This window comes from Molothrus aeneus, chromosome 7, assembly GCF_037042795.1.
Source record: "Molothrus aeneus isolate 106 chromosome 7, BPBGC_Maene_1.0, whole genome shotgun sequence".
NCBI lineage: Eukaryota > Metazoa > Chordata > Aves > Passeriformes > Icteridae > Molothrus > Molothrus aeneus.
Window position 1 is genome coordinate 20526129 of NC_089652.1, and position 12470 is coordinate 20538598.

General features: G+C 38.2%; 1 protein-coding gene across 5 annotated transcripts in view; it reads right to left on the minus strand.

The window, feature by feature from the left end:
• CSRNP3 (cysteine and serine rich nuclear protein 3) overlaps positions 1-12470 on the minus strand; it is a 97859-nt gene that overhangs the window by 13394 nt on the left and 71995 nt on the right. For all 5 annotated transcript variants that reach the window (XM_066553932.1, XM_066553934.1, XM_066553933.1 and 2 more), the window contains one exon: positions 1366-1625. In XM_066553932.1, coding sequence (XP_066410029.1) covers positions 1366-1625 — 260 coding nt within the window. The remainder of the gene's footprint in view (positions 1-1365; positions 1626-12470) is intronic.

The window sequence follows — 12470 nt, forward strand, 5'->3', positions numbered from 1 at the left end:
GACTCTTCACTAATTCAGCAAGTCCTGGATTTTCTTTTCATGTTTGAAATTTTCTTTTCTTTTTTTTTAAACCAAGCACGTAATCAGGGATGCAACTAAACTGAGGTTAATGGACTAGTTAAACAGGAAGATTTTTGTTGCCAATGTTTTTATACATGCTCCAGATGAATAGGAATATTTCACTCTGGTAAAAAATTTAACACCAGTAAGACAAAAATAAGGAATGCAAATAAGGCTCTCCTTATTCACTCCATATTTATGAAGAGATTTTTGCAGAAACTTAACAATCTTAATAATCATCCACTCAAACAAGTGGCTGGGAAGATGGAAAAACATGTATTTGGAAAATAAGCAGAAAGTATGGTCTGTGTCCCCAAAACAGACTGGGTGGAAACGAAATGAGTTAATTAAGAAAGGAGATACATCCCAGCCAAGAGCAGGATTAGGAAAGGATGAAGAGCCAAGCTCCAGTGCATAAAGGCTAAACGGCCTCATCTACTCTTTCAAGGTAAATAAGATCTGTGATTTTTCTGGATTTATTTTCTTGCTAAGAAAAGTGAAATATTTGTGTGCTTGACTATTCTTTACTCACTCCACTGGGGATTCCTCTCTTTGAGCTGATTCCTGGAAGTCAGCCAAGGGATCTACAGCTAGTCGTCAGTTACACAGCACAATTCACACTTGATGCTCTGAAAATCCTGTGATGTGAGATGTTACAGGTATAACCTCTATCAAGGGATAAGTCAATAGCACTCTACTAGCCTTTGGTTTCCAACCTGTCCAAATACCTGTCTGTGATTCACCTTCATCCTGAGTGGTTTTATGTTTGTTCTATGACAGTTCAGATTTTAGGACCTTATGAATTTATTTAAGAATCTATTTAGTTATGAAAAAACCCCAAACAGTTAGGAGACTGAAAAAAGCTCAGTTACAATTCTAAATATTGTTCACTTTTAATTACAGGATTCATCTGAAAAAAAGTCAAAAATACATGCAATGCAATCCATGACACAAAAAACCAGAAGTTAGAAGACTCATTCTCTTCCTGGCACTTCCAGACTTCTGCTGGACACCTTGTTCAAGGCTAACTTCCACCACTCTCTGCAGAAAACAGGGAGTAAAGAACAACCTCCCTGTAAGCACTTGGAGGAACACAGCAGTGACAACTACAAGAGCACTTTGTATAATCAAACAAAAATGCATCTTCAGTAAAATTATAAAACTCCAGGAAAACATCTATTTCCAACTGAAAATGGAGCTCATAGGAGGTGATTGTTTTGTTTAACACACATACCTTGGGCGCCTATAGCTCTGACACTGTTCAGTTAAATTAGGGCAGAGATCAAAGTCTTAGAGAAGCTTTACCTTTAACTTTAGAGAATTGAGTTTTTCCTCCCTTAGGTGCTCTCTCAGCATCTCTCGGTGGAGCCTCTCCTGTTCCATGGCAAACTCCCCCAGGGTGTACTGGCGCACGCTGTTGTGGCGAGTGGACATTCCCAGCGTGCTCCCTCCTTGGCTGGGAACGCTGGTGAAGCCTTGCCTTCTCGTGAAGTAATACACAGTGACACAGTTGAAGTGGACATTCTTTGTTCTCTTACGCTTCTCCCTCTTCAGGATTGAAGACGCTGGAACAGAGGCAGATTTCAGTGTGAATGCTGACCTCCAGTCAGGCTGCAGATGTGTTCAGACAAAGGGAACTGCACAAGTGACAACACCTGACTACACAGACACCGTATTCCAAGGTGAGAAGGACAAGAAGGGAACGTTAGAAATAGAAGCCCCTACAAGCTGTTACAGTCATGAACACCATTGTCTACTTCAGAAGAGAAATACTTGGCCAGGAAAGCTTTTCTTTCCCATCGCATCACAAAAATGTTTTATCCTTTTACCAAGAAAGCAATCAAATCCCAGCGAAAGAAACTTCCTTCAGTGTCACCAGACAGATGGTGATCCAATGACTTGTACCTCTTCCAACCCCTGCCAACAAAGTTGCACAAGGCAGGAGAGATCCACATCATTACAGCACAGGCTCATAACAGAAAAGATCAGAATATCCAATTACCTAATTTGTGAGAAATTGATGTTGGAGAAACTATAAAAGCAGTATGTTTAGTATTTTATACTGTCTCAAAAATTCATACCATCATCATCGCCACTGAATGATATAGAAATAATTCTGACTAGCAGTCAGATTTTGTTTTTCTTTATCTCCATCTGTCTTTCTGCTGCCATCCACTGAATACATGTGTGTGTATATAGTCTAATGTGTAGAATTTTTATAAAAACTAAATCTAGTATTTTCTAACTCTTTTCTGATTCCACTCATACCTGTGCTCAGGTTTTTTAGTAAACGTATGCAGTAACATATGAAACGTGTTTAAAAAAAAATGCCAGATTTTAACTATTAAATATTCTTCTTCTTTTGATTCTACAGACACTTAGCAACTCCTTCCCATGATACTGATCTATTGTTTCTCACTGATAATAGCTGCATGCCATTAGAGGAAATAAAAAAAGACACACAAACCTTAGAGAAAGGTAAGGGACACCCCTTGATTTTTAAGATGAGCAGTCCAATTTATTTGATTTGTTGCAAAATAGCAACAGGTTGTTGAGAATGCAGCTTGTAAGTCATTGCTTTGCAGTTTATAAGCAACAACTGCAGGTGTGTGCAGGTATGAATGAGAGGCCTCATTGCCAGAATTGAGGCAGTAAAATGATTTAAAGGGTGCCTGACCACTCTTAAATGGCTTGGAATCATTCTATAAAAGCAGTAAGAACAACAAGATGTAGACTGATAATCTAGAATTCCACCATTTCCAGAGATGGGACCCACTTGGCCTTCAGGTCTGGTTTTGTAACAGGTCTGGTTTCTTGTCACAGGGAAAATACAGTTCAGCCTCCATTACTGGTTGTGAAATGTTAATCACCACAAAGGTAAATCCACAAACTTCTACATGAAGTAAAACTGTGAAAACACCTAGCATCATCTACCAGACTGTGGGAAAACCAAGTATATTAGAAAATAAAGCTCTGTATCCAAATTACAGACAGTGTGTCCTACAGACATTATCACTGAACTTTGTGGCTCACTGAAAAAGGATTACTTCTCCTAAATACTAATAAGCTGCTCAAAGTATGGTAAAGTATATGCTTTGCTATATAAATAACAGACCTCCTGCAGGTGTGCTGGATTATAAATATAAAACAGATAAATATGATTGGGTCCTGTGACTCACATGCTGCTAGTAAAGTGTGTTACAAAAAAAAGGTGTAGCATGTACAAAGAGAAATCAAAAGACAAATTCTGTTACATTAGGCATCTTTAACTTGCATCCAAGTTGAAGCAAATCTCCTATCAACAAAGCTTGTCAAAAATATTTATAGGAAGCCTTTAGTGAGGGAAGAGGGTATTTCATTAGCAGACTGGCTGATAGGGATGTGTCAATTTTGCATGATATTAAATATGGCTTTAATGTGTTGCTCTTTTTCATACATACCACAGTTCCAAAACAAAACTGCCTTTAATAAAACCAATTTCTGAGCATTTGTAAGATGGGGTAATTTTCATACTGAAACATTCTCTTTCAATGTAGCATAAAAGCAAATACACTAAATCAGAACCTGCACTGGCAATATGCTCTAATACATAAGAAAGTGCATATTAAAAAAACCCTTTTTCTGCTGAATGAGGTATCTAAACCATTCTGGGGTGTATCCAATTTCTGATATCAGTATCAATGTTATTTGGATCTTGACTGGATGATGCCTCTATTTCAGAATAAATACTGGCAGCTACGGAAAGGCAGGCAGCTTTTTTGCCAAATAAATGAACCAGTCACAAATGAGAAATAATACTATTGCAAAATACTCAAAGAAAGAAAGGGAAAGTTGCTCTTGAAAAAAAAAAATACAAATACATTTCATGAAGAAATCAAAGGTAACTGCACCTGTGAATCTCACAAGTTAGAGAATCAAACAAACCTTTGAATCCTCATCTGTAAACCTGAGTATCTATGACACAAGGTCTGTGTTGATAGTAATCTGGTTTAGATCTTAGCTGTGGAACTCCTGACAAGGCTGCTTTACTGGCAGGAATGACAAATGCTGCAATAAAAGCACTTCTGTTTTTTCAAGTCTCAATCTTTTTATGGTACAGATACTACTTTCATACTAATGGCTAAACATAAATAATGACCCTTAGGTTGTATTCACACACTACACGCTAACATTAATAGCTAAATGAAGCTAAGCAGAAGAGTATGTGATCTAGTTACTTCCAGATGAAAAAAAAAAATCATCTCTGATAAAAACTAGATAATCATGAATGAGCTTTTACACTATGTGCATTTTTGCCCATGTGTGTGCATCAAAATTCAGAACATGAATTTCATGCACTGCCATACATTTATGCCTAATACTTCAGTCAGCAGTCTCTCAGTTTTGACTGCAGATGTCATGGCTGTCTTAAAGAACCCATTAATGCATATCTTCAATTTTTTTATAGTTCTTATCAGTTTCAGTAATTGAATTGTCAATGCCACACCATCAAAGTTGTTTGTTTGTGGGGTTTTTTTGATATGTCACTGATTAAAACTGTCAGAATTAAGATGAACTTCATGAAAATGTTGACACACACGGTAACTTCAGTGTCACTGGCACTGTAAAGTCAGCACTAGATTGAAGATGTGTATGAAGACAATGAGAGAGCTGACACGTATTTGTTGTAAATGCCATTGAAGTTTGTGCTGTTATTTATGAACATTGTAATTCTGAGTCACACAAATTATACAACAGTCTGTAATTAAACACGTGTGTAAACATTCAGAGCCCTCAGAATACATGGGATTACTTTTTCTGGAACACATCCTATCTTTTGGTAGTGCTCATTAAAGGGCAGAGTTAAGGCCCTATGAATAACTCCACAGCCGTCTCCTGAATGCTGCTGTCGGGAGGAGTTAGAATATATTCATATTTATGTGAATTTTGTTTACAAGAATAGATCTGGCAGGAGCTGCAGGAGTTTACAGGATTGTATTTGATTAGTCAAAAGCACAGATTAGAATGTCAGCGAGGAGACATGAGAATTGTGACCACCTCAGCTACCAAGGGCACGGAAAGAAGCACAGTCAGCACTGCAAAGCACTGTGTCCCTGCTCTATTACACTTCCTAAAAATCTCTGAGCAGAGGGCTGCCTTGATGTGAGCTCAAAAATACTATTAAATATTGAATGGAAATGTTGAACACTTTCCAATGTCAGGGACAAAGTGCTCTATAACTGATTCAAACCCTTTACTTCAAACCAACCAAAACAGAACTACCACCTTATCAAGAGTCTGGGGCATTTGTTATTGTGCATGCACTGTACCTTACACAGTATGTTCAATCTGCTGGAATCACTGCTAAGGGCACTGTTTAACTCAAGACAGAGCAGAAGAACACACAAAATATGTATGTTCTGATCTGTTAGAAAGCATGAATATACACCTAGTAACATTTACTGAAAATTTGAAAATTTGAGGTTTTATCATACTTAGTCATCATTTATTTCTTGTATCTTGGTAACAGATGTCATCATTGGCCCACCCAACTCACAAATCCCATGAAAAAATTTTCCCCTTTCTAAAGGGGAAAATCAGTATTTCCACTAGCAATCCAACCTATGCTTAAAAGAATCACCCAAGTTTCATTTGTATATGAATAAATTATAACTAATGCAATAGGAAAGCAAGAGCAGTAATATGCTGGCAGACTGAAGCAAAGCTTTCCTGACTTGCTCTCATATGTCCAAGGCACTATGCATCAGCACTGTCCATTTGCCTTTCAACATCCTCATTTTCCAAGCTGGGCACTGGAGCTACAGCAGTGAGAAACCTGTGGAAGATGCAGCCCTTCCTTCTGCATATTTAGTGGCTGAAACAGAATCCAAACCTCCCCCTGAGAAAAGCACCCGCTGAAGCTGTGTTCATCCATCAAATGCAAAATCTGCTTCCTATTTTTATACAATCCTGATAGCAATGACATTTTAAGCTCATCATGATTTTCTAACATTTTTTACCCAGAAAACTGGTAGTTCTTTGATTACAAAACTTAAATGATCTCAGTTCTGGCTGAACTCCAAGACATAAGCACTTTCTTCTGCTGTCTCAGCTATTCTCCTGATGTCAAAGACACATTAAAATAAATGTGAACCATATGGCTCCCCAGCAGATTACTCACACTCCTGCATCAATGAGGCCAAAGCAATGCATTGTCACCAGTGCAGAAATATCTTAGGCACGTAAAATTTCAAAAGGCTGGAAAAAACATGTGTGAAGCAGCCTTTTGGATTGAAGCTCTATCTTAGATCAGTGGAAATGCTGCATTTCTTACACTCTACCACCAATCTGTCTGCTTTTTGCATACTTGGTGTCATACAAACCATTATGGCAAGAAGGATTAGCACTATTCTCCACCTGCTGCATGACTTTCCATGCAGTTTCATCAAGTCTAACACCACAGAACAGCAAAATCTAATCCCTCCTGGTAATCCAGGTCAGAATGCTGCATATAAAAGCCAGCTTGCTTCCCAACCTTCATAGAAAACAAAATCTAGGAAAAGGTTGTATCCAGAAATTGCTTCTACCTCTTTCTCTTACCTCTCCTTCTATCCTATTATCTTCAAAAAGGTATTTTCTAAGAGTCTCCATACACTCAATTTACAAGTTTCCAACCCTGAATGATAAAACACTTTTCCTACATTCTGGAAATCTACATTAAGAGGAAATCCTGTGACATAAAATACACCCTCCAAAAGAAACATGTAGTCTTGAGGACAGGGGAGGTATTTGCCAGAAGAAATTTTAATCTCAAAGTCTAGAAGGGAACTGCATACTCAGTTGTAAATTAGAGGAAATTTGAGAGAAGAGAGACAATGCTGTGGAACACCACCACCTACCTAGAGCACTTCACTGCTCTATCCTTCTAGTAGGTTCCTTTAGGGTAAAATCAAAGCTACATTCACCTCACAGGAGGAGCTGGATGGGAATGCTTGCCTGATGCCAGATTTAAGTCACATTTGAAAAGGTTTTTGAAAATTACTAGCTCACAGACAAGTCTGACATGAATAGAGAGGGATTAATTTGTATTTTAAGCATTTTACCTCACTGTCAAGTGTTTGGTCGGAAATCTTGCAGAAATGTTTCACTGTTAGGATGCATACTAGAAGCTGGAACCTGACCACTAAAATTTCAGTGAAAGATCCAAGTTTCCTCAGCACCCTCCACCTCCAGAGTGCTTTTATGAGACATACAACACACTAGTCCAGTTTCTCCATTCTGCAAATATCATCAGCCTTTGGGGAGGAGTGGAGATGGTTAAGTGCTCTCTGCCTCACCATTTCCTCTAAATGCCAGCTGCTGTTCCATAGGTGATTATTGCTGACTTTGGCCCCAGCTTTGTGAGGAGGAAAGTCCTACCAGGGATCCCTGTAGGAACACCCATGCATAACAATTGCATTGCTGAGCTCTCCTATGACAGTACAGGCAATCCTTTGTCCCATCCCACCTGTGGCTTCTGTGAATGGCTATTTCATGTAAACACAGCTACCCATTCAGCTGACTGACACTTTGCATTTACAACCATATTTTATGTACTTATCATGAACGTCTTCTGACAACACTTATTTTGTTTGATGATTTCTAAGCCAACAAAAACATCATGTAATGCAAAAACTATCTCTGGTTGTATTGTGTGCAAAGTGCACTAATTTATAATGGACAACTTAAAAATATAGAAACATAATCAGTTGCACAAATCATTCTAAAAACTAGTGGGAACCTGCTTTATAACCTCTCTTTTCAATTTTTAACAACTCTCACCACATTATTCCTTATTCCAGATGAAGAGATGCTGTCATGGTATACCCTGTCCTGTCATTCTGTGTAAGTTTGAGCTAAGACATTGCACTGCATTTTGCTGAATTTATTTGCATTTCTTGCTTTTTAATGCTCAGATGAGCTGACTGATTTTAAAATCAAATACAAGAACCTCTCAACCTGTTAGCATTTCATAACATGAGTCAACAAATAGCAATCAAAACATATTCCTCATTAACAAGGAAATTCCAAGCCTGGTTGCTGGCAACATAAATAACTGCAAGATGCCATGAAAAAAGAAATGCCTACATTTAGTTACATGTGTTTTCCCATAGTAAACCAGCACCACCACTTCTAACTCATTCAGAGTTGAAGTTTCTATCATTAACCAGCAATTAAACATGCAGCTTAAGTTCAAAGCTCAGGTCAACTCTTGTGCTATTGACCTTACACCAAATAAAATTTTACCCTTCTATGAAGATAATTCAGAAAAAGCTACACCTTCCTAAGGATTTCATTCATACCTTCTTTCACATTATGCATGGGCACATATGTAAGGCAATCTCAGTAATTTAGCAGCTCTACAAAATTCAAACAGTACTTTACAGGGCACATTGAAGGAACTGCAACAGGATGTATTTTTGTGTTTTCAAATTCCTCACTATCTTTAACAGCAAAATCAAAAGATGGCAAGAGCACTTAGAGACCAAAGGGTTTTCTCAGAGCCCTCAGTGACCTGTCCATTCCTAATGAACCAAAGTAGATCCAAAAATACTCTAAAGACAGTACCCTAATTAGTGGAATGGCAGGACCTGTGATTATGGATAACCTTGCTCATGGCAGTGATAATGTTAATGGCAATAGGGAGATAACTGATGGAGGACATCAACCAGACTGTGTGATGGCAGCACCTCCTGTTGGTGATAATCACCTTATCAGAGAAGCTGCACCAAAGTGCAAAAGACAGGACTTCACAAGGTCCCCACAGGTCTTTCAATTGCACACGATTCTGTAAGATAAATTTGGGTATTCTTCTGTATCAGAAAAAAACCACCAAGCATTTAGAGGCAGGTACCTCACCAAAGCAGGGAGAATCACAGATTCATCAAATTATTAATATTGGAAAATACCTCCAAGATCTTAAAATTCTTTTTGACTGAATACCACCATGCCCCTTAAAGTATATAATGAAGTGCCATGTCTACTTGTTTTCTGAATATTTCCAAGGATAGTGACTTCTCTACTTCCCTGGGGAGCCTTTTCCAATGCTTAACTTCCCTTTCAGCAAAGCAACTTTTCCTAATATCCAACCTAATCCTCTCCTGGCACACTTTGAGGTCATTTCCCCAGGTCTGTGAGAAGAGACCCCCACCTTACACAACCTTTCATGGAACTGTAGAGAGCAATAAGGTCTCCCCTGAGCCTCCATTTCTCCACTGAACACCCAAAACTCCCTCAGCTGCTCCTCATAGGATTTATGTTCCAGACCCTTCACGAGCCTCATTACCCTTCCCTGGAAGGGCACATATTCCCCCACGGCTGAGCTGCAATGTGGAACTCGGTGTTCCTCAGTGCACACAATATAGGAATGGTCAGGGTGTTGTACTGACATCCTCAACAGCAATTCCAGGTTTTTCAGTTTGCTGTGGAGCAGATGAAACACAGCAGTGGGGTCCCAGAACTGAACAGGGCAATTGAAAGGAGCTCCAATGGCATTTTGAGTGCTCCAGTCCTGTACTCCGTGTATGCCTAAGTCCTGACTAATACTGTATGTGCAATGCTTGCACTGCTACTTGAAGATGAACATCCTTCTTTCTGATATGAAGGCAGGTCTGTGAAATAGGACAGGCATGTGGACCAGCCAGTAATACACCCATTAAAGTAAATCTGCAATGACTAATGACCTGCTGAATCAAACTGAAATTGCTTCAATAGACTGAGAAATGTAAGTAAAATACACAACAGGGATTATATCTGCCAGCAGTAATGAAGGCACTCCATCATCATTTGCTAAGAGACTTAAAAATGTGCACATCTGTAAAAATACACACACCTTATAAAGAAAATGCTAATGGTAAAATTTGTCTATTCTTTATGGACTTTAATTTTTATTTACTGCTCACTTGCCTGCAGCCTAGGCTAGGGATTTATTAATTTCTTCTTGCTGTCTTTATTTGTTTAAATGGATATATTGTTAAAGAAACTCTGTATTTATCCCTGTGTAACAGTCACAAGCACTGTGGGCCATCTCAGTCATGTGTTTTCTGTCATCACACTACAGGGTTAATTGCTGAGAACAAAGTTATCTTCTGGTAGCTCTGCCCCACCTGAATGACCCACAACAGCTGTGTGCCTCATTTAGCTGGCAGGTTAAACTGACTGTAGGACTAATTGAGCAGAATTCTTGCTAGGCTCCTGTTTATCTGACCCAATACATATAGTATCAAGGTTGTGTAAATACAGAGATGCATCAGCTGTGCTAGATGGATTTATATACAAAATGCCTGCTTCCTAAAGTGCTGAAGAGATTGTAGTTACAAGCAATTTAGAATTATCTCTTTGTCAGGTCAATTAGAAAGAAAAAATAATCACGTTAGCATTTTTTTTTAATTCTCAATTTAAGAATTAATATACAGATCTTGATGTTGACTACAGGTCACACAACCCTCTCCCCCTTTTCCAGGCAGTAAAAGAGAGTTTGTAGTCAACTTCGTATTCACCTATATGAAAACAGAGCAGAAAAAAGTACACAGGATGTGACAGCATCCCACTAAATAGAAGAGAAAATGGTACAACATGTCAGGAAGTAGCTTAGGAAGATAACCTCCATCAAGGAGGTATTCAGGCATGTAAGAGAGGCAAGGAATCTCGACAGCCTTTTTTCTGCACTGGCTCTTTTCAGTCTGCTCACTGAAAAACGTCTCACAGAAGGACTCTCAACCTTATATTTAGATTCAAATATTCAACTTCGAAAAGCTCACCTCTTGTCTTTTATCATGGAAGATGAATGAGTTTAAAGCATGAACAAAATACCTTCCAATGAACACTGTTAACAGGTGCATTAGTATACATTACGTGTGCTAATGTATACTAATGTAATTTTCAGGTGAGTCTCACTCAATAGCTCTTAAGCAATACAGAGGTTCTGTATTTGATTTCTTGGAATTTAGGCTGGTGCATCTGTATTAAAGACAATACTTTTTTAAAAAGTCAATGCACACACAAACTACTTGCTCTTTCTACTTCTATATCACCAATGGATATACAAAATTGTATTTTTTTTTAAATGTAGTATGTACAATTTCTGTATGCATGTGAGTGCACACACAGATAAACATTTATTACTCTGGCCAGAAGTTTCACAGTTAGATAAATCATTAATCATAACACTGAAATACTGTAGTTCCTCTTACAGAAAGGGAAGTTCCTTTAAACTAAATTGTTTATTATATTAACTACAATTAAAGCTTATTGTTACATGCATGTACTACAACTTCCAAGTTTGTCCCCTGAAGTGTTCCCTTTCATTGTATCACCTGTGCATGTATTCACAATAAAATTGTGGTCTTCTGTGTGGGTGGGAATGACTGATGTAAAAGGCCTGTTTTCAGTCTACAATGAATAATCAACTAACTTCTTCAACAGATGCAAATGTTAAAGTAGCAGCATGCAGATAATATTGTCTCCAAGTAAATTTTCTAAATACTAATCTAAATTTAAATTTCTAAATACTACCAAAGAGGTTTACTGGGTCACTTACTCCTTTGTGGCACTTCAATAAAATAGGTCCCAAACTAGCACTGCATCTTAAATATCCTACAGCACCTCAAGAGTGTTCCATGTAAACCTGTTTCAAAAGTCGTGCCTGTCCCTCCTGTGCACAGGAACATTCCCTACCAGAGCAAAGAAGATTCAGACCCACCACATCCAAATGCCTGCTCAAACTGAACAGCAGCATCTGTAGGTAGTACAGTTATAAGAACATTCATATCACATGCTACAAACATGATTTCTAGGCACATCCACCCACTCAGTTACATGGAACACACTCTGTTATGGGCAGCAGTGAGGAGCCTCACCTACTCCTTGGCTCACAGTTTTAAGGAATAACTCCACAGAGGAGATCTAAATGCAACACAGTTGAAGGAGGAAAACCCCTGCTTTTTAGAAGATGCAGTTCACTATTAATAAATAATATAACCATCTAAAACAAGTATCATAAACTGCAAACATAAACTGTAAATTTATCATTCCCAGAAATATATGCTGCAAATGTAGCTTGGCTAACTTAAGACCAAATTCTTATTTGTACACAAAACCATTGCAAAGTACAGAAATATCCTCTGGTACCTGAAAAATAGAAACTATTGAAATAATGTCTACCATACACAACATTCATCGGTTCCAAATAAAAGAAAGCTTATTTTGTTTTTAGAGAAGAACTCTCACCAATACTGTATTACAGAGAGCTGACAGCTGCAATACATTTAGCTAAGGAAAATAAACTGAGCTAAAGCACTTTCCCTACAGTACCTGTTTGAACTATTTGGAACACAACTCCTAACATTAACTACAAACAGCTACATAATTCAAACAGCAAATAGGTAGGAGCT